General features: G+C 41.6%; 1 protein-coding gene across 1 annotated transcript; it reads left to right on the top strand.

Moving 5' to 3' along the window:
• The first annotated feature begins 1915 nt into the window (after positions 1 to 1915).
• Positions 1916 to 19321, top strand: LOC308257603 (solute carrier family 35 member G1-like). The gene is made up of 3 exons (XM_080687616.1): positions 1916 to 2154; positions 6128 to 6308; positions 17833 to 19321. Exons 1-3 carry the CDS (start codon positions 1962 to 1964, stop codon positions 18569 to 18571), a joined length of 1113 nt encoding a protein of 370 aa, XP_080543742.1. The 5' UTR covers positions 1916 to 1961; the 3' UTR covers positions 18572 to 19321.
• The last annotated feature ends 3936 nt before the right edge of the window (positions 19322 to 23257 follow it).

Genomic DNA, 23257 nt, shown 5'->3' with positions numbered 1-23257 from the left:
AATATGCAAATTGACCATCACTCCACCACAAAGATGGCTGTGCCCACAGCAGAGGCTGAGTTCCCGTAACGAGCCTAATGAGCAATCAGCAGGGACCTGAGGCAGCGCCCCCCTCACCTGGTGAGGCTTGACGGGGACCTCAAGGCACGCCCCCTGCCCCGGCCCGGGCTGGGGGACCTCAGGTCATGCCCCCCACACCGGTGCTGGGCCAGGAGACCTGAGGCTGCATACCCACCCAGCGGGGCTTGACAAGGATGGGACTGGACGGGTCCGGATCTAGCCCAATGAGGAAGGAGGCCGGCTGGGTCTGGGTCTCTTTCAATTTTGAAGTGCACGTGGGTTGGGCGGGGACTTCACTCTGGGTCCCATGGTGTGCCCAGAGTTTGACAGGAGGAAGATTTTCATATACATTTTACTAATATTCTTTCATCTCTGACACTTCTATTATAGAGAAAGGACAAATAGCAATATTAAAATATTTCCTCTAATCCCCTTTTAATGTGCACAAATTTCATGCACCGGGCCATTAGTATGAGATGATTGATATTCACCAAATGTATTATGGTAATCATTTCACAATATATGCAAATCAAACCATCATGCTGTACACCTTAAACTTATACATGCCCATTATTTCTCAATAAAACTGAAACAGAAACTTAAAAAAAGAAAGGAAGATTGGTGTTAGCATAAGGATTGACATGTAGAATTCATGGAAAGCTCTCAACTAGAAAGACCACTTTCATCCAAATACAGAAGGCCTCCCTGTAGTCACCAAAGACCTGTAGCAAGTAGGGAACCAACCCAGTCTGTTTCCTGCTTATTCACTCTCTCTTCCTTTCCTCTTGAGTCTCCTTTCGATGGAAAGTAGTACATTTTTGGACCAGGCTAATCATCATAATCTCTGGGAAAAGAGTGTTACAACAATACAGATCTAGTAAACCAAAGACTCTGGGATAATATGCTGAGCATGGCAAGGCCTCAGAGAAGCCAGAGTCATGGGAGAGTATGGGAGAGCAGCAGGTCATCCACAAAAATCTGCTCTGCAATCCTCCACCCCTCCATAAGCCAGCTGCTTATATGAGGTAGGACAAAGATTACACAGGGAGGTAGGCAAAAGGAATAAGAATGGGTATGCAAAATGTCTATTACAGGCATGGGGGAGCTGAAATACAAAGGAGGCCTAGATGTTATCACCACAGAGAAAAGGTCAGGGAGTGCAAACCGCATGACCAGTGATATGCTAGGGAAGGACTAAGTTACCCCTGGGGCGAGGCCCCACCCTATAATTGACTGTCCCTTGCTAGGCACCTAGGGGTTTCCACCCTGGTGACCTTCTTCTGTACCTGGCCCATCCTCCTCCCTCTGCTCACGTCTAACTGCTTACAACAGAAGGACCAATAACAGATGCCTACTGTTACAAAGAACATATAAATGGGTTCTATCCCAGTTCTATTGATATATTTTCCTTATGGTTATGTGCTAATCCCCTAACCCCTTTTTCAAGACCTAGAACCAGTAACATTCTACCCTCCTTGGGTCAGTGGCAATGAGTCATGGGGAAAACAGGGCTTGACAAAGCTTCCAGAAGTGATTATGGCGCCACACCAATAAATAAACGGGTACCCTCCTAACCTCCTGAAGGCCTGCCCAAGAGAAGGGGTCCAGTGTGCCTTGGGAAAGAAGACTCCAAACCTCTGGCCAGTCTAGCCAGACCGCAGCAGAGGGGTGGACGCCTTCGGGTCAGCTGTGGCCAACGAAACCCCATGAGAGAGGTGGCCGACCTCCAGCGGCACAGGAGGGTAGGGAGCTGGAGGTGGGAGGGCGGCGAAGGACAGCCCTACCCCGAGCACTGGAGGGCCGCGCGCGCAGGCGCGCCCCCGCCCCGCCGCCGGAAGAGCCAGGCAGCCGAGCTCCACGCCAGACGCTGCGACGGCCGCGGGGAGAGCGCCGGCCGCGCAATGCGGCCCCTCGGCAGCACCGGGGTCGCCGAGCTGCGGGAGCCCGGGCTGCCGCTGACGGCGGACACCTCCCCGTCCGCGAGTGAAGAGTCGCCGGCCGCGAGGGAAGAGCCGGCGGAGGCAGTGGAAACCCTGGGCCCCAGCTGGTGCTGGCTGTGCCGCTCCTCGCCGTGCGGTTCGCGCGCGCAGCCCGGTGAGTGTGGCGTGCGGACCGTGGCGCCGGTCTCGCCCTTGGGGGGCCGGGGAGGCGCTAGCGCGGGGCGCATTGCGGACCACGACCCCCTGCTCTTCCCTGCCTAGAGCCCCGGAAAACCTGGGAGCTGTCACCTGGGGGCAGCAAAGCAGAAGTCCCCTGTATCCGCCGGCGCGAAGCCCGAGAAAGTTTCTGATTGTGTTTGGAACCCTTTGGGGATTCTAAAACTGTTAAACTGTTCCTATAATTAAAGTGTTGGCAAGTCGGTGGAGTCAGATTGCAGTTGGGCGCTCCCGGCCGAGGTCGGAGGTTGGGTGGTCAGCGAGAAAGGCCATCCCACAGCCGGCCGTGGCTGGGAGGAAGCTAACCGTGAAAACTGATCTCGGTGGTAAACGGTGTACCCTGAAGAGGAAGTTGAAAAACATTCGAGTCTAAAAAATGTTTGTCCCAGAATCTTGGGAAGGCAGAGATGGGGTTAGGAGGACTTGTTAGCAACTGATGCACAAGAAGGCAGAGGCACAGTCTTACTGATGTGCTTAAGGGGTTCAGGGACTCGTCCCCCAAGCCAAGGACCCCGTGGGAAAAACCCATGATCTCGTGCAACGCCTCACTTTGACAGATGCGGAAAGTGAGGCCCAGGAAGGGAGGGCTTGGGCTTTTTTGTTTTTATGAAGATCTGGCTTAGGTCCCTCAGCACCAGCTTGCCAGAAACCTAGCCTAGGGCCCTTTCTATTAGCCTCAAGCACATTTCTCCTTGAACTCCACCACCCACTTGGAGCAGCTGCTTGGAAGAAGAGAGAAATAAGCAGATGCCCTTTCCAGACACAGTTACACAGTCGGCACCACCTCGTCTTCTGGGTCACCTCCCCTAAGTGTGACTCGGGATTTCTATGTGTCTTGCTGCACCCCAGCTTCCCTCCTCTCTGTATGCCCTTTCTCCAATTTAGAGAGAGAAACTCCAGGAAAATGACTCTTGCTCCATTTTTGTCCTAAACGCTAACAGAAATGAACAGAATTCTATTCTTTTACGCATGGTAGAGCCTCTCTCTAGAGCAGAAGTTACCCCAAGCGGGGTTAGCCAGATGTGCAGACCTTGAAGAGGTCAGTTTCTCACCTTATCACCCTATGGCTAAATGTCATTCTGATGGAATGCTGAGTCAGACTTTGCAAACTCTTAAACGTTTCCCCTGTTTGGGAATGGAAGAGGAACACTGTTCACTCAGGCGGCACATGGCAAAATGACAAACCAATATAAGTGATTGCGCTTAGAATCTTCTGGAGTCTTATAACTTCAAAGAAAGTTGGTAACAATAAAGCTTAGCAATAGTTATTAAAAGGGGACCAGATGATGTTCCAGAAACAGGATTGCCACAGAAACACTTTAAACCACAGTACTGTTGTCATTGAACTGTGTGACAGTATCATTTTAGCCTCTTGAATCAACTGGTTACCTCAACAAAACTCATTTTCAAGTTCAGGTTGAAACTGTTACCAATTTTTCTTACATTCCCCTGGAAGGAATGAGTTCTTTAACAGTGATTCTCTAGCCAGTAGAGCTTTGTACAGTTTACAGAGATCCTGTTTCAATAGGTCTAGGGCAGGGCTTGGGAATTAAAGTTTTAGGGTGGGGAGGGTGGGAAGAGATCAATCAAATAACTTGTATGCATATATGCATAATCCATGGACAGAGTTGATAGTATGGGGAAGGCCTGGAGCTGGGGTGGGAGGCAGGGGCAGGCTAGAAGGGGTCAATAGAGGAAAAGGGGACATATGTAATACATTCACCAATAAAGATTTATTAAAAAATTACTAGTCGGTTCTAATTCCCAACCAAGATTTCGAATCACCACTTTAAAGCAGAGATTAGAGAAACAGCAACTTTTCTGTTTTTTTTCTTACTCAGGAAATTGCACTATGGCCAATTAATTTGAATTGTTTAGAGTCAGCAAATTAATACATATGCTTGTGGTAGGGTATGAACTTGGAAGCTTATTACATAAGCAAATGCCTCTGGATTATGCTACTCTTGCTCATCTCCATTGACAGAGTATTGAAATTATTATTCAGTAAGAAACTGAGGTTGCCTGTGTAGAGCCAGTTCTCATCCCCATTAACAAATAATGAAGTTCAGCTGGCCTTGTACCAACTGTCCTGACCTCATGGGGAAGCATGGGCCGTAAGAGTTCATAGGCAAGAAAATATGTGAGTGAATGTGTCTTAAGGAAAAGATAATCAGAGCCAGGGGTGTGAAATTAAGTCTTCAAAAAGTTAAAATAGCATGTTAAAATATTCCTGGAGAAAAACTGAGAAGTTTAGGTTGGAGAAGATCCTTTAAATATAGACCAGGAAGGTGTTTTTTGTCCTTGATCTCGTTCTGTTCTGTCTGAGAGTGTAGGTTCTATGTATGGGTTGGATTTCTTTGAAGAAAAACTATTTTATTTGGACTTGAATTCTGAAATTTCAGAAGCTAAATTCTAAGGCTGACTACAGCCAAAACATGTATTGTGTGGTGGTGCTTTAGAAGCAGTCTTCTAAAGCTTCCTTCTCATGGGCAGAGTAGGTATGTGTAGTCTGTTCTGCAGTATCTGAGCACATGATTACAGAACAAAATGTGGAGATTCTGGCACTTAGACAACGTAAAATCTCTGTAACATGACAGCTCAATCATTCTCTTCCGCTGTGCACCTAGAACAGGAAGAGGTGAAGCCTCTGACCAGAATGGCATCTGTTACTGCCAAGGACAGGCTGTAGAATGCCACCAGGAAGACTGCATCATCACACTTTGCAAATGTGTCACTTGTGGGCAAAAATATCTAACACTAGGATCTTAAAATACATTACCTGGTGTTTGCCTTTATAATGCAAGGCCATTTTCACACACACACACACACACACACACACACACACACACACACACAAACACACTTTTTGGGGGTGCCAGAAGAAGAGAGAGAGCAAGATATTGAAAATATATTTGAAGAGATAATGACAGAAAACTTCCCCTACCTGGTGAAAGAAATAGACTTACAAGTCCAAGAGAACCCCAAATAAGAGGAATCCAAAGAGGACCACACCAAGACACATCATAATTAAAATGCCAAGAGCAAAAGACAAAGAGAGAATATTAAAAGCAGCAAGAGAAAAACAGTTAATTACCTACAAGGGAGCACCCATACGACTGTCAGCTGATTTCTCAACAGAAACTATGCAGAAGGGAGTGGCAAGAAATATACAAAGTGATGAATAGCAAGAACCTACAACCAAGATTACTCTACCCAGCAAAGCTATCATTTAGAATTGAAGGCCAGATAAAGAGCTTCACAGACAAGAAAAAGCTAAAGGAGTTCATCACCACCAAACCAGTATTATATGAAATGCTGAAGGGTATTCTCTGAGAAGAGGAAGAAGAAAAAGGTAAAGATAAAAAAAATTATGAACAACAAAGTGACAACAAATGCATATCTATCAACAAGTGAATCTAAAAATCAAATGAATAAAAAACCTGATGAACAGAACAAACTGGTGTAGAATCAGGGGCATGGAAAGGGAGCAGACTGACAATTCTCGGGGGGAAGAGGGTATGGGGGGAGTGGGAAGAGATTGGACAAAGAGCTTACACCTATTGAGGAGGTCAGTGTGGATGGGGAGGAAGGCCTGGAGTGGAGTGGGAACCGGGTGGAGGGGAGTTATGGGGGGAAAAAAGAGGGACATCTGTAATAATCTGAACAATAAAGATTAAAAAGAAAAAAAAAAAGAAATTGCTTTTAAGAAAACAGGTTTAAATTGTTTCCTTCTTCTATGGTTCTTCACTTTTGGTGGGAAAATGTTTCCGATCCAAAAAATAGACATGCTTAGGAGGTAATATTTGCAGCTTGTTAGCCATTAACACTGTCCCATTTTTCTCAGTTTCTAAGTGAAAATGATAAAGCATACACTTGGAAGTAAGAACTAACCGGAATTTAATCTTTTTCAGAAGCCAAGAAGAAAGCACCCTGTCCTGGACTTGGCTTGTTTTACACATTATTGTCTGCCTTCCTTTTCTCAGTGGCCTCTTTATTTGTTAAAAAAGTGCAAGACCTCCATGCTATAGAAATTAGTACATTCCGATGTGTGTTCCAAATGTTAGTCGTTATCCCTTGCTTAATATACAGAAAGTAAGTATTTCCTAACTGCAAAGTAGATGATATTAATAAGTGGTTGTAAATCTTTTGACCTGCCCAAATTTTCTCTATAGTATCTGCTTTAATCCCTGTCATAGATTTGCCAGTCCCTACACCCTTTGGCTCTGATTACTGAAAAGTCACAAGGATCCCACCTAAATAAGATGCTCATAAGCACACACACAACATGCCCAACAGAGGGAGATAAAGAGATTCAGTTATTCTCCACCCTCATTTTGAGAACAAAACTTTCCTGGTATAATTCCTCTCATCTTGTACCACCTTCCCTTCTTTGTTTTGGCATAACTAGTATTTGGAAGAAAAAGTAAACAAGAGGACGTGGTAGTGTCTACCAATGTCAGAGGTTTCTTTAGGTAGAATAGATTGCTCTGCTAAAAGGGCAGAGAGGCGGCTACCATAGTAATATTTAGGTCTAAGGTGCTGTGGGAAAGGGGAAAGGTAATCTTGAGGGGCTTTTTAACTGCTTTCCATATTCAGTGTCCTCATCTGTAAACTGAAGGGAATATTTATCCTCTACCTACCCATGGTTACAAGAATCAAATGGAATTATTATAGATCAGAGTGCTTTGTAAAAAATGTAGCATTGATCTCACCCATCCCATCTTCCTCATTCATGTGAATTCTGCTAACACACCTTCCCCAGGTTAAAAGTATGCCTCTCTCACACTGTTATAACCTCTATACACCCCTGTGTACTTTGAACCCTGGGAAAAAGACCAGTCCGGTTCCTGGTGGCTTCCTGGCTCTTTCTCTCTTTGGCAAAGATGTTTAAACCCCAAATTAAAAGCTCCAGTCGCTTGCCACGGAACTCTCCTTATATCTATAATACTGTGCATATTCTCTTAGAATTGTTTCAGTCTATATACTGAGGGTTTGGTGAAAAAGGTTAAAATTTGCTAAGGTCAATATTGTTCATCTTCCCCATTTTGGAATAAAAGTATTGTCAAGGAAGGCACTAGAAAAATTTTCTTAAAACCTTGGTGATAACTTAGTTCGACCCATTTTAAATTTCACTATTGAGGAAGATTCCTAGCTTCTCAAAGTACGGACCAAAGGTAACCACACTTTTATTTCTGACTCCAGAGACCCAGGGTCCCCATGTCTGGCCTACATGCTGCCCTAAAGATGTCCAGCCCAAACACAGATCAGCAAGATGCACCTAGCCAGGAACTAACACAGTACTCTGTTTAGTAAATACTTAATTGAAAAAACTTGTATGGCAATTATACTTACTGAATGCTGCAGGTTCTTTTTCAGTGTGTTTTAACTCTTTCCCTAAAGAGAACAGTGAAAAGTTGCCTCACATTCAATGACTTACAGAACATGTAGCATTGCTTCCGCTTTTATAGAAAAACTCATAAGAATGCACACTGTCTAGGATCAAGTTTTCTTATATGGGGCAGCTAAATCTTGAAATTATACTTATTATCAGAGTAACACGCTTTCATATATTTATATATTTAACAGAAAATTTGGGGAAATAAATGTAAAGAAGGAAAATTACTATACTAGAATGAGGTCTAACCACAATGAGCATTTCAGTATATTTTCCTTTGTCTTTTTTTGCAAGCATATACAGGGTGCCCCCCAAAACTGTATTGTGGGGAAACATGGGACTTAGTTGGAATGTCTGTAAGGAGGATTCTCCTAAAGGTCTGGGGTCTCTGAGGGGACCTTGTGGAAGGCGGTAGCCCGTACCTTTACTTTTCCAAACAAGTCTGATGACCCAGGTTGTTGTACTAGAATCTCTATGTTTACTCTTTAAAGACCTGACCTTGTAGAAGCATATACTTTCTCAAGGATACTTACCCTACAGATTGTATCTAGAGCAGTGGTTCTCAACCTTCCTAATGCTGCGACCCTTTAATACAGTTCCTCATGTTGTGGTGACCCCCAACCATAAAATTATTTTCGTTGCTACTTCATAACTGTAATTTTGCTACTGTTATGAATCGTAATGTAAATATCTGATATGCAGGATATATTTTCATTGTTACAAATTGAACATAATTAAAGCATAGTGATTAATCACAAAAACAATATATAATTATGTATTGTGAAATATTTATTTTTAATTACAAATAAATGAAATTTTGTCTTGAAGCATGGTGTAGCATGGGTAACAGTCTTAATATATAACAACAACAAACTACATTGCTACATTTTGCGACAGTATGCGTAAAAAGCCAACGTCAGTGCAAAGGTTGAGATTGCTTCTTTCTCACCAGATCAGAAATTCTCAGGGCAGTCTTTGCAAGAGCACAACGAAGATCATCTTCCACAACAAGTCTACTTCTGTATTTAGACTTGATAACCAACAAGCTGGAAAACCCTGTTTCACAAAGATATGTTGTTGGAAATGGAAGAAGAAGGCGCAACACAGTCTCAGACAGAACAGGATATTACTGCAAACACTTGATCCAGAATTTTGTAACTGGCATTATAGAGAAATCAGTTCTCACTGCATCACTGTTAATAAGTTCAATGAACTCCTCTTGTGCTGTCTCAGGAACATCTTCAACTTTGACTGCGAATGGGGTGTCAGGTAGATTTGGGAAGTATGAAGAAATTTCATCTGCAAGCATGTGCAAGTGTTCTTTCACAGAAATTATCATCGTAATCCTTTTGTCTGGTTCAATGTCATGTTCCTCAAAGAAAGCAGATAAGGTAGGCAGCATATAAATTTTATTTTCATCCAATTTTTTTTTGCCAAAGCTGAAGTTTCATTTGCAATGATCGGATCTTTTCAGACAAATTGAGGCATGTTGCATTTGGTCCTTGCAGTGACAAATTTAACTCATTCAAGATGGCAAAGATGTCAACCAAGTAAGCTATTTTCTGCAGTTTACTTTTATTGCTGAAAAGTGCTTCGAACTGCGGTCTTGCTTTCTGATTAAAAAACATTTTGAGTTCATCACGAAGCTCAAAAACATGTTTTAAAGCTTTTCCTCTTGACAACCATCTCACTTCAGTGTGAAATAGCAGAGCATTGTTCGGTGCTTCCAACTCGTTGCACAGTTGCGAAAACAGATGACTGTTTAAAGTGCTCACATTTACAAAATTGACAGAACTTATGACGCTTTTCATTACTTCTTATAACTCTTGTGGCAGCGTCTTCATTGCTAATATTTGCCGATGAATCATACAGTGAGTTCCGATGACTTTTGGTGACTCATTCAGTACCAAACATTGAAATCCAGATCGACATCCTAGCATAGCTGGAGCACCATCTGTGCAAACACCACAAACCTTTTCCCAAGAGATCTTATGCTCTTTCAGAAATGAACCAACTGTGTCAAATACATCACGTGTAGTAGTTGTCATTTCAAGAGGTTTGGAAAAAGTAACTTATCTTTAAAGTCGCCATCATTAATATACCTCACGTAAACCAGTAACTGTGAACAGTTTGCAATGTCTGTAGGTTCATCAAGCTGGATAATAAATATTGGAAGTGGAGCAGATTTAATTTACTGGATTACCTGATCAAGAATATCAGCAGACATGTCATCTATTCTTTTGCGGACAGTGTCGTTAGATAAGGAAATTGCACTCAATTTCATAACAAATTCGTCTCCAATCATAACTTGAACAATGTCTTTGGCCGCTGGCAACAGTAAATCCTCAGCAATGGTGTGAGGTTTCATAGCTCTGGTGCTTCTGAGTGCCACCAAATATGAAGCTTCAATGGCTGCTACATTTTGTTTGTGGTACTTGCCACCAGTGTCAAGTCTGGCTTTCTTGAATCCATCAGCTTTGCTTCTAAAATAGTTGGTATCCTTGCTGGCAAAGCTCGGATGCTTGCTATCAAAATGGCGTTTTAGTTTGTTTGGCTTCATAGATTTGGCTGATAAAACTTCACAACAAATAACACATTGCAGTTTCTCAATTCCTGCTGTAATTATTGAGGTAAAACCATACTGTAAAAAATCCTCATTATATTTTCTTTTCTTAACGTTCTTCTCTACACAATCCATTGTCATGGGATGGTTTGCTAATGAAAATAATATATAACAATAGCTTTAATAATACAAAAGATGATATGTGGCATAGTTCAGTCAATACAGTTCATTAAAGTTTCCTATGATTTACCATTCTCTGTGTTGTTTTTTTTACATACCTGTTACTATCACAAGGGGGCAGTATTCACATCAACCACAGCTAAATATAAAAAGACCGTTCAGCATCCAGATTAAGTTCCCATTGTACAGATTTTTTTTGCAGTAGATGATTTTACAATACATGATTTTACATTTACCCAGTAATTATAATTCATGAAGTGTCGTTTTACCTCCAATACTGCTGCTTTCAACACAGTAGCTGCTTTTAACAGAATAGCTGCTTTCAATACAGCAGCTGCTTTCTACACAGTAGCTGCTCTCTACACATGTGTGACTGGTCCGCATAAGTACATTATGGCGCCAACCCTGTCACACCTGTATTTTACGGGGTGTATGTGATGGGGTTGGCGCGATGATGTCATCACGCCAGGTACTCGTATGTGGGCGTATCTGCATGTGGGCGGACCCGCCTGGAGACAGAAGAGTGGTGTCTGGGTTCCTAAGACCATTGGAAATATGTGTTTTCCGATGGTCTTAGGCGACCCCTGTGAAAGGGTCATTCGACCCCCAAAGGGGTCGCGACCCACAGGTTGAGAACCTCTGATCTAGAGGTTAATTTTAGTTCAAATTGTTATTACAATAAAAAGCCAACAAGGCAGGCAATCAGGGCTGTTTGCTCCTAAAGTAAAACAGGCTCTCTTTCACAGAAACCTGTGTCAGAGCAATCTGTTCATCCATCGCTCAGGGTCTGCTGGTCAGCCCCAGCAGCTGGTGCCCGCCGTGTGAGGAGTTCAGGAACGCAACAAAACACAACGGAATCCTCGAAAGCAAAGAGGAAGAAAGTGAAAGTAACTGTGCAGTAAGTCATTGGAGCCTGCTTGGGATTTCCAAGTTCGAGGGAATTCTTTTTCAGCTAAGGTTTCATAATGGGACAACAGTTGTCTACAGAACAGCAGCAATGTATCACAGTGCTGAAACAGTTATTAAAAGCACGTGGTGCCTCTTGTTACAGAACTACAACTAAAAAGCTTATTAAAAACTAGAGGCCCATTGCACGAAGAGATTCGTGCAATAGGCCTTCCTTCCCCTGACTGCTGGCACTGGTTTTCCGCCGTCACTGGCTTTCCTCTGACACCCGGGACCCAGGCCCTTCGCTCTGGCCGCTGCCTTCACTCTTCGCTCCGGGCGGAGCGCTGCTCCTGTAGCTCCCTCCACCCCCCGCCCTCCTCCTCATACCAGGCGTCCAGCCCCACCTGGCCACTCCATGCCTGCGAGCATGTTGCCAGGAGGCCTGGAGGGGCTGGGGGGCAGGGCCGCGCCATCTTTGTTGGGTTATAATTTACATACTCCTGATTGGCTGGTGGGCGTAGTGAAGTGATGGTCAATTTGCATGTTTCTCTTTTATTAGTGTAGATTGTTTTTATTTATAATCGTTGGTTCCCTGATGCTGGAACACTAGACCTTAATCTCTGGGAACAAGTGGGCAGAAATTTAAAAAGAAATCAGGCCCAGGGAAAACAAGTGCCCTTATCATCATTAACTACATGGGCTCTTATTCGAGCTGCCCTATGCCCACTTCATATTGAAGATCAAAAGCCTACAGAGCAACAGGAGTATTTACCACCGCCCCCTCCGCCTGAAGCAGAGCCTATAATACCTAAAGCCTCACCGCTGCAGGAAATATTTCCCAATCCTCCGCCTCCGGTGTGGGAAAGCTCATCAACCAGATCCTCAGTTATGGGGTCCTATGTCAGGCAAGCCATGTTAGAAGGAGAGCTTTTAACTTGCCCAGATATACAAAATCAACAAGATAATCAAGTTTATGAGCCGCTCTTTTTTAATGCCTTTAAAGAAATAAGGAAAAGTGTTAGAGAAAATGAGACTAACAGTCCATTTACAAAAGAACTCCGTAATGCCTTGTCTGAAAATTATCACATGACTCCTTGGGACTGGCAGATTTTAGCCAAAACAACTCTAGATGCCAGTCAATATCTGTTAAGGAAAGCAGAATATAATAAGATCTGTGAACAACAAACTGTTTATGGGTGTTCACTGGCCACCCCACCCGGGAGCCCTCTGGGCCGCATTCTAGCTGTAAGTCCCGGGCACTATAAAACATCTAAAAAATCCATGGAAAGGACTCTGGTTTATTAAGTCTTATCTGTAGGTTGTGCACGCCTATAAATGTTGTTCATAGAGTGTCTCTGTTAATTGTTGTTTTGTGTCTTTGTGGTTTAGTTTAATTTGTTTAAAGATAGGGCATATTTCACTTTACTAGGGGCCCCAGCTACTTGTAACAGGCTGAGCTCGTAATAGGGATTATGGGAAGTTCCCAGCAGTTGCCAAGAATTCTTATTCTTGCCCTGACCAGTTTGGCTCAGTGGATGGAGCGTCAGCCTGCAGACTGAAAGGTCCCAGGTTCGATTCCGGTCAAGGGCATGTACCTTGGTTGAGAGCACATCCCCAGTTAGGGGGTGTGCAGGAGGCAGCTGATCGATGTTTCTCTCTCATTGATGTTTCTAACTCTATCCCTCTCCCTCTCTGTAAAAAATAAAAATTAAAAATTAAAAAATCAATAAAATACATATTTTTTTTTTTAAAGAATTCTTATTCTTAGGGACCTTCCTGCTCTCCCTCTCAAGACATCAGCCACTAGAAACTCTTAGCTAGTAGATGTTCTTGTCTGTCTGTAATGTAACTTGGTTAATGTCCCAATCCACCCTTTTGTGAGTACTCATTCACTTAGTGTAGGGTTTTTTGTTTCTGTTTTTAAGATCTCTTCTTACTATATACAAAATTTCATATTGTTAATCTACTCAAAAAGAGAAAACATATGGGAAATAATTATTTACACTCCCCAAGTATTTATCCTAAAAGGCTAGAGCTACAGAAATACCCTTGAATAAGCTACAGAAGTGCAACAGTGGGGTGAGGGAAAGGGCACTCTCCTTGTAAAGAAACAAAAAGGTACTTTTACACTAAAGCCGTTAAAGGCCCAGAAGTTACTACAGTCCTGGGAAGAAACCCAGGACCTGCTATCTTCCCACATACACACCCAGACTCCTAAGAGTTGTGAAGGTCATATTATTTTCTATTATGCTTCTTAAGAATGTGAGTATATTTTCCATTGGAAAAATAAGCCCATTTCTAAAAGTAAGAAAAAAAGAAAAGAAACAGTTTTTCCTATATTTGTCTAAGAAGCAAAGGTTTTATATATACTGGAGGCCTGGTGCATGAAATTCATGCACTCAGGGTCTCTCAGCTTGGCCTGCGCCCTCTCGCAGCCCAGGAGCCCTCAGGGGAGCAGGCCTAAGCCCACAGTCAGACATCCTTAGCGTTTCCGCCGAGGCAGGAGAGGCCCTCACCGCCGCCACTGCACTCGCCAGCCGTGAGCCCGGCTTCTGGCTGAGTGGCGCTCTCCCTGTGGGAGCGCACTGACCACCAAGGGGCAGCTCCTGCCTTGAGCGTCTGCTCCCTGGTGGTCAGTGCATATCATAGTGACTGGTCATTCTGCTGTTGGGTCTATTTGCATATTCACCTTTTATTATATAGGATCATTAAAATATTTTTGCCTAAGAAGCAAAGGCTTTATATATATATATTATTAAAATAATTATGTTAGCCAAAACCGGTTTGGCTCAGTGGATAGAGCGTCAGCCTGCGGACTGAAAGGTCCCAGGTTCGATTCCGGTCAAGGGCACGTAACTTGGTTGCAGGCACATCCCCAGTAGGAGGTGTGCAGGAGGCAGCTGATCGATGTTTCTCTCTCATCGATGTTTCTAACTCTCTATCCCTCTTCCTTCCTCTCTGTAAAAAATCAATAAAATATATTTAAAAAAAAAAAATAAATAAATAAATAAAATAAAATAATTATGTTATGTTCATTAGGAACCTGATTACTTTAAATAAATAAATTACTTAGTATTGTTTAATAATAATAATAGCCCTAACCAGTCTGGCTCAGTGTATAGAGTATGGGCCTGCGGACTGAGGGTCCCAGGTTCGATTCCAATCAAGGGCCTGTACCTTGGTTGCGAGCACATCCCCAGTAGGGAGTGTGCAGGAGGCAACTGAATCGATGTTTCTCTCTCATCGATGTTTCTAACTCTCTATCCTTCTTCCTCTCCCTTCCTCTCTGTAAAAAAATCAATAAAATATTTTTTAAAAAGAATAATTATTATATATAATAATATAATATATTTGACTACCTTCCCAGGATTTAAATTTTAAGATTTACTTTCTCTCCTTATAAAGGAAATTTTATACTTAAAATATATGGGAAGCTCTGTCAAATAAAAAATAATAATTATATTCTATTTATATTTACACATTAAATAAATTCTAATATGTTTTAATTTATAACTAATTGTTATAAATTATAATATAGAATATTATATTTTGCAAAAAGAACAAAATTCCATGTAATTTACATTACTCTATAAAGTATCTAGATCTATAGAAATACTAGCAAGAAAAAAAAAGAAACAATTTCATTATAAAGCTGAATAAGTAAAAAATAATTATGTATTTTTGTAACTTTTGTTGAAAGTATTGCTAATTCTTAAACTTTTTGTTTTTCAGATATAAGAAAGCATTTTTAAAGCAATTTAGTAAACTATATATTTCTCTCTCTGCCTGTCCTTCCAAAATTTAGCAATTCTTAATAAGTAGAAATACATTTCTTTACATAAATTCACTAAGACCTATTTCCAATTATAGCTATAGTAACCAAGATAAAAAACTAACAATAGGCCTGCTTATAGCAACCATGCCTTTACCACCTTTTACAGGACTTAGTCCATCCAGCATTCCACGCGAATCCCTTACAATCCACAGGGGCAGGCCATTATTGAGTGTGCCCATTCAACATTAAAGAACATACTAGTAAAACACAAAAGGGAGAATATGGGACTCAAGGACCCAATGAAATATTAACATGGGGGAGAGGATATACGTGTGTTTCTACCCCTACAGGGCCGCTGTGGATTCGTTTGTCGGATAGAACTCTATCATGGCATGGCATGGTAACTACCAGAACTCCTCTGGCCAGTATAGTGTAACTTTTACTAATAATCTTACTGACAATAGCCTGATTTGCACCACTTATCCCTGTCTTTGTTATGGGCCCCGATCTACTAATAAACCATAGTTCATCTTTCCTAATACAGGTTAGAAAGAAAGCTTATTTTACATCCTGTATTACCACCCAGAATATTACTTCATTGAACATCAGCACTATTATGGTACTTAGAAGAGAAGCAGAAATCCTGATACCTGTTAATCTCACCAGGAAATGGCAAGGCTCATCAGCTGTTGAAGTCTTAGAAAGAGCATTGAGCCAGTTTACAGCCCAAAAAATTTTGGGGAATGCTCATTGCAGCCATTATCTCAGCTGTTATTCTTACTACTGCCAGCATTGCTGTGAAGGCCCTTTCTGAGTCTATGCAGATGGCCACATTTGTAGACAATATGGCCTATAATATAACTAGGGAATTCACTATACAATAGCATATAGGTAAAAAAAATATTAGCTAGACTACAGGCAATAGAGGCAGCCATTGAATATCTAGGGAAAAGACAGGACACTATAGCATACAGGCAAGTGCTTAATTGCGATTGGGAGCATAAGCACATATGTGTCACCCCTTTGAAATGGAACAGTAGTGACTATCATTGGATTGATGTTAAAAAGCATCTATGGGAAGTCTTTCATGATAACCTTACTGAAGAAGTAAACATGTTGCAAAGGCAAATTAAAGAATCCTTATTTGCTATGAATAAACATGAAAAACAGACTACTGCTTAGAATATGGTAAAGGAGTATTTAGAGTGGATAGACCCCACCACATGGTTCCCTAAAATCAATTGGTACCTGATCTGGCTAACCATTAACTGTCATTGTAATTCTCTTTATTTTTCTTACTAGAGGCCCAGTGCATGGAATTCGTGCACAGGTAGAGTCCCTAGGCCTGGCCGGTGATTAGGGCCAGTCAGTGATTAGGGGCCCTGCTGCCAGCCAGGGCCTTCCTTCCCCAGCTGCCGGCTGCCGGCCAAGGCCTTCCTTCATTCCACACCGCCCCCTGGTGGTCATCGCACATCATAGTGAGTGATTGAACTCCCAGTCGAACTCCCGAAGGGACACTTTGCATATTAGCCTTTTATATATATATATATATAGATAGTCTTCAAAAGCAGTGAACATGCTTCACAGACCCAACCTTCCAAAGCAGAAAGTTTGCTGCCTCCCTCTGTCTTCTGCAGCCAGCAAAACAAAAAGGGGGGAGATGTGGGGAAGCACGGGACTTGGTTGGAATGTCTGTAAGGAGGATTCTCCGAAAGGTTGGGGGCCTTTGAGGGGACCTTGACGAAGGCAGCAGCCCCTACCTTGACTTTTCCAAACAAGTCCGATCCCCTGGGATGTTTTGCTAGAATCTCTATGTTTACTCTTTAAAGACCTTGTAGAAGCATATACTTTCTCAAGGATACTTACCCTACTGATTGTATCCAGAGGTTAATTTTAGTTCAAACTGTTATTACAATAAAAAGCCAATGAGGCAAGCGAACGGGACTGCTTTTTCCTCTAAAGTAAGACAGTCCCTTAGCCTCTCTTTCACAGAAACTTGCTGATCAATCTGTTCATCCGTCACTTGGGGTCTGCTGGTCAGCCACGGCACTGCATTAATACTTTAATGGCTGATTTTTGTTACATTTTGAAAATGAAATGCATTTTAATAAACACTGCCTTTATAATTATTCAAAGTGTGTATACATTTTGAGGGATACCCTATATATTCATGTAGCAAATAATATCTAACGTAAGAAAAAATAAAAAATATATCTGTATTTACTAAATTTTAATGATACTGTTATGTAATTCTCTTGTGTTATTTTTGCTTATACTGTAAACACTTTAATGTCATTAGCTATACTTAGAAAACATTTTTAAAGGGATATAATAGTTGTGGATGTTATCATATTTAATTTGCTATTCCCCTATTTTTTTGATAGCTAAGACTTCTAAAATAATACTTTATTAAAAACTAGAGGCCTGATGCACGATATTCGTGCACTGGGGGGGTAGGATCCCTCAGCCCGGCCTGCGCCCTCTTGCAGTCTGGGACCCCTTGGGGGATGTCCAACTGCCACCTTAGGCCCTTAGCACTGCCGCAGAGGCATGAGAGGCTCCCATCACCGCCAGTGCCCTCATCAGCTGTGAGTCCAGCTTCTGGCTGAGCAGCACTCTCCCTGTGGGAGCACACTGACCACCAGGGGGCAGCTCCTGCGTTGAATGTCTGCCCTCTGGTGGTCAGTGTGCGTCATACCGACTGGTCATTCTGCCGTTCGGTCGATTTGCACATTAGCCTTTTATTATATAGGATTGTATTTTAAAACAATTAGCAAGTTTTGTTTAATATGCATTCCTTTATTTGAATTTCCAGAACTGGGTTTATAGGCCCAAAAGATCTACGAATCTTCCTCATTCTCGGAGGAGTCCTTGGTTCTACCGCCATGATCCTTTTATACTACGCTTTCCAGGCAACGTCCCTCGCCGATGCCACGGTGGTCGCATTTAGCTGTCCAGTGTTTACGTCTCTATTTGCTTGCATATTTCTCAAGGAGAAATACAGCCTTTGGAATGTTCTCTTCACCACATTCGCCTTCACCGGAGTGATCCTCATCGTGAGGCCGCCGTTTCTGTTTGGTTCCAACGCTGCAAAGATGACTGGAAGCTACTCAGATCACCTGAAGGGCACGTTCGCAGCACTCGGACATGCTGTGTCTAATGCCTTGACTCTCGTTATCCTCAGAAAAATGGGGAAATCTGTGGACTACTTTTTGCCCATCTGGTTTTATGTACTGATTGGCCTCGTGGGGAGTGTGATCATCCTCTTTGTATTTGGAATGTGGAGGCTGCCGAACTGCGGGATGGACAGGCTCTTTCTCCTACTAATCGGGCTGTTTGGTTTGGCGGGTCAGGTGTTTCTCACCAAAGCCCTTCAAATAGAAAAAGCTGGGCTAGTGGCACTAATGAAGACCATGGATGTGGTTTTTGCTTTTATCTTTCAGGTTATTTTCCTTCATGATGTACCAACATGGTGGACGGTGGGTGGTGCGCTCTGCGTAGTAGCCAGTAGTGCTGGAGCAGCCATTCGTAAATGGTGCCAGGGTTCCAAATGAAGCATCATTGAGGGAATGTGTATTTTTTTACAAGTCCACCGTCACCAAGTACAAACACCACATATGCACATACCTGGAAAATCGGCATTTACTTAATTGATTATATTTAATAAATTTCATAGTTTAAGTATTATTTTTGAATATGGTATGCCTTTTTTTTTTCATCCTCATCAAGGATATGTTTATTGATTTTTTTTTTTAGAGGAATGGGGAGAGAGAGAGAAACATTGATTGGTTGCCTCCCCTGTGCACCACAGTCAAGGATCGAACCTAAGTATGTCTCCTGACCAGAACTGAACTGGAGGACACTCCCAACTAACTGAGCCAACTGGCCAGGGCTGAATATGCTATATTTTATTAGTGAAGCATAGCCTGTTGGTGTGGTCTAGCGATTATTTTTGTTTTTGGTTTGTTTTCTGTTGGGGTGGCATTGGTAAGGACAGCTCATTAGTTCAAGAAACACTTAGAAAAATTTTTATTACTTTAGTATAAATAGATATAAGTTTTTAAAGTGTATGTTTGTAATGATGGAATTTAGGTTGGGAGGAAATTTTAGATGCTCTTTCAGCAGTGTAGAGGCTAAGAAACTTACTGGTAATAATGCTGCTATGATTAATATGTTGAAAATTCATTTGAAACATAATTCTGTTTAGGAGGCCAAAGCTGAAACTTGGAATAGGTGCCTACTTAATGGTGTTAAAAATACAAATAAATTAGCCTTATTTTCAAGGCTATTATAAATGATTATTATTCTTTTAACCCATATTTATGCCTTTTCATTTTAATGCCAGACTTTAATTTATATATAAACTTTTTGAAAAGTTTTTAAATCACCAAATTTGACTAATAGTTTCTCTTTCAGTGGCATTAGCAACTGTAACTGTCATTCTATAATTTCAGTTGTCTTCTGATTTTTTTGGGTATATTTGAAACCACACTAAGTTGTTTATTTTTAATCACAAGAAATCTTGACATGGCCAATGTGCACATTTCCATCCTAAAGTGTTTTCTCCTCATTAGAAATGTGATTTTTCTATAAATTCCCTTTGAATTTATAGTGTGATGCCAAATAAATTTTCTCAGGAATTTATTAGATTGAACTATTGGAAATGACAGAGATTTTACCTTTTAACTTACAAAAACCATAATTTCTTATGGTTCACCCTAATAGATACCTCCCTTACCCTCTAAGCTAAATACTTAGAGGACTTTAAATATATATATATATATATATATATATATATATATATATATATATATATATATATATATATATATTTTTATTGATTTCAGAGAGGAAGGGAGAGAGAGATAGAGAGAGATGGAAACATCAATGATGAGAATCATTGATTGGCTGCCTCCTGCACGTCCCCTAGTGGGGATCGAGCCTGCAACCCTGGCATGTACCCTTGACCGGAATCGAACCTGGGACCCTTCAGTCCGCAGGCTGATGCTCTATCCACTGAGCCAAATCAGCTAGGGCTTCATATATATTTTTAAAACAACTTTCTAAAGTTCAGCAATCCTATTAAACTTATTTTTATAGTCTTTTTGCCTTATGAGATTATATGTAATAATGCTTTATGTTATATGTTAAATGTAAAGACCTGTGAATTCTATGCTTATTTGACTTTTGTAGTTTCTTGAATAGAAAAAATAATCACTATTAAACTCTAGTACATCAGTATGATATTAAATGTCAATGCTGCATCATGATATTAATATCATGAAATAAGATGACAAATTTCACATCTGGAACTTCAGCAAGCCAATACTCTGCTGTTAAACAGAGAATTGAATATTTAGGAAAGCTTGGGAATTAATCAGAAAGTGGGAAATGCATGCAAATGATTTTTTTCTAACAATGAACCCTTTATTGCTGAAGCTATAATGGGCTCCAGCTCTTTGTCAGACGTAGCATCTATTATTTTAAGCCTGCAGATTTGAAAGATTATAGGTTCTTTCCCACCCTTTGGTCACAGTTCTTCCAAAGTAAGAAGGAACTTGGCTTCTGAGGTTTATGCCTTAGTAAGAAAGGAACTTCTCCAATAGTTCCACGAGGGAATTTTTGGTTTACTGATCGTTCCAAATGCTCCCCACCTGACAAATCCTAAATGAAGTCTATTTAGGGGAGTCACACTAATATAACTTTGTCCTAATTCACAATATAGGAGTCTAGACTTGCAAAAGCATAATTTTGCAAAAGCATAATTTTGCAAGTATCTTAGATAATTATAGAATCAGCATTTTAGAGTTCAATGGTTAAAAATCCTCTTGTAGGAGCCACACTACATAGATAGGAATGCTAGGGAGGGGACCTGCCTGAGATGGGTTTCCATGGCCTTATTCCCCCCGCCCCCTTAGTTCTATGATAAAGTATGGAAAGTAAACCACTGCTTGACCTACCTAAGGTAAATTAACGCTCAGGGAACCCTCTCCTGGTTCTTGACTTTGCACAAATAAAAGAACCTATGGGGCCTTGAAAGTTACATCCCTTTGGTCCTGGAAACTAGAGACATTTTATTTCAACAATGTAGTTTAAGTACTTGAATGTCACATATATGACCAAGGTTGGGGAAAATGTTTCTTTTCCCAACTTTCATAGAGTGTGATTCTTAAATACTTTCCTAATGTCCAAGGTGTATAAGAGGATATGTATTGTAACAATTATGGGTGTGTATTTTTTGCAAAGACTAGTTTATCTTGAAAGGGAAATATTTTCATAAATTATTTTTATTTTATAAGTACTAATAAAGTGAAAAAAGCCATATTTTGGTTTTTATGATTATAGCAAATGTGCTAGCTGATATAACTTCCTTTTTCATCCATGTGCCTCAGAATTCATTTTATAAAGGAGATTGACCTCTGGCCACTCCGCTGTGATGTACTCTTCAAGTTACAAACTGTCCCTCTGAGACTGTCACATCAAATCCAGTATCTCTAAAGGCTTCTGTTCCAGTGAGGACTTCATTGTTCTAGACCCTCCAGAGCTTGGAACAGCTTTGAATTCTGTACTTTTGTTGCCATAGCTAATTTGTTACTAAATTGTGGAATGTCTGTCTTAAAGTGGTGTGGATTCATTCTTGGCCATTTCCACTGCTATCACCTTAGTCCAAGATTTATCACTTCACAACTGAATTACCACAACCAGAATACCTAATTGGGTTACCCATGTCTAGACTCTCTCTTCCACTCAGATCCTCGTCACACTGCCATACTAATCTCCCGAAAGCCCTGCTTTCATTGTTACTCTGGTTGCTGTGGTGAAACCACACATGATGCCTTATTACACACCACACAGCATCACATCCTAATTATTCATCTATTCCCACTTTTAGAACTTAATTTCCCATGCCCCAACACAAATTTGATACTTGGATGAATCTTCCCACCAATTCCCACATTTGCCAAGAGCTTCCTTCCTGTGTTTCTCCTACGTTCTTTGCCTCTTCTCTGCCTTCTAAAGCCTCTTAGCTTCCAACAGCTCAGCTTGAGCTTTTGTTTCTTCCACTATCTGCGGCTCTGTCCACCCACACTAGTCCACCTTGGAAGAGTGGCTAAAGCACTGGATTAGGAGTCTGATGATCTGAGTGTGGTTGTATCACTGTCCAGCTGGGCAAGTCACTTAGTATCCCTGAGCCCATTTTCCTTGTTTGCTTCATTTGCTAAATAGAGTAATGTTACCTGCCCAACCGTGTTACAGATGAGTGCCATAGAGAAGATTGTAGACCATAAAGGAGCACAGAAATGCTAAGTATGGAACTGTGGCTAATACTGTAGAGTTGAGCAATCACTCTCCTTCTCTTCAACATGATGCCTATGCAGGGTGCTTATTCCTGAGTAGTCTCACCAGGAACTGTAAGAACAGTCTTCCGGATTACAAGCCTCATTTGGCTCTCTCCTGCTAGCATAGAATTTTACTGCAGGGCAGCTCTCATTTCCTGGCTGATCTGTAGGGCTGCCAAGGGTCATCAGCCTTTTTATGCATAGGGGTTGCCACCTTTCCTATTCTGGCTCTAGCTCTAGCCCTCTGTATTACACTTGCCTCTGGCTAGGGACATGAGCCTGATTCTCTGTGTTTCCCATGCACTAGTCTCTGTACTCGGCATAGCTTTTCTACCCTTTTATCTGTTCACGCAATAAACCTAATTGGTCTCTTGAAGGTAATCTAGTGGGAAGAGTCAGATGTTCTGGATAACATGCTGGCCTCTGTCTAGATAAGTGGCCGCCAACCTTTTGGAACTCACGGACCACCAGTGGTCCACGGACCACTTGTTGGTGATTGCTGCTCCAAAGGTTTCCTTAAACCCGCAGTCGCCAACCTTTCAGACCTCACAGACCACCAATTGGCGAATGCTGGTCTAGATGTATGGTGTCATGTCAGTACTGGGCATTAGAACTTAGATATTATAACCTGGGCACAACCCCATGCACACTGTGATAAGGCCTCTTTTGTCACTACATCAAAGCTTATACAGCTACAGTAATTATTTTCGTCCACAAAGAAAGACCCATTCAAGGTTTAGCCTCACTTTGAACACTAGGTTTGGAGCTGGACTTTGAAAGCCAATTCACAAAAAGCTTTGAGCCTTGGCACTGCCCATCATCTCCTGGAAGTTGGGGATGGCGCTTTACAACAGGAGGGTAAGGAGCAGCCATATATGGTGTCAAGACAGACAGAAAGTG

The sequence above is a fragment of the Plecotus auritus genome, assembly GCF_963455305.1.
Source record: "Plecotus auritus genome assembly, chromosome: 9".
Lineage (NCBI taxonomy): Eukaryota > Metazoa > Chordata > Mammalia > Chiroptera > Vespertilionidae > Plecotus > Plecotus auritus.
Note: the sequence above shows the minus strand (reverse complement) of the source record. Positions and strands in the feature narration are given on the sequence as shown.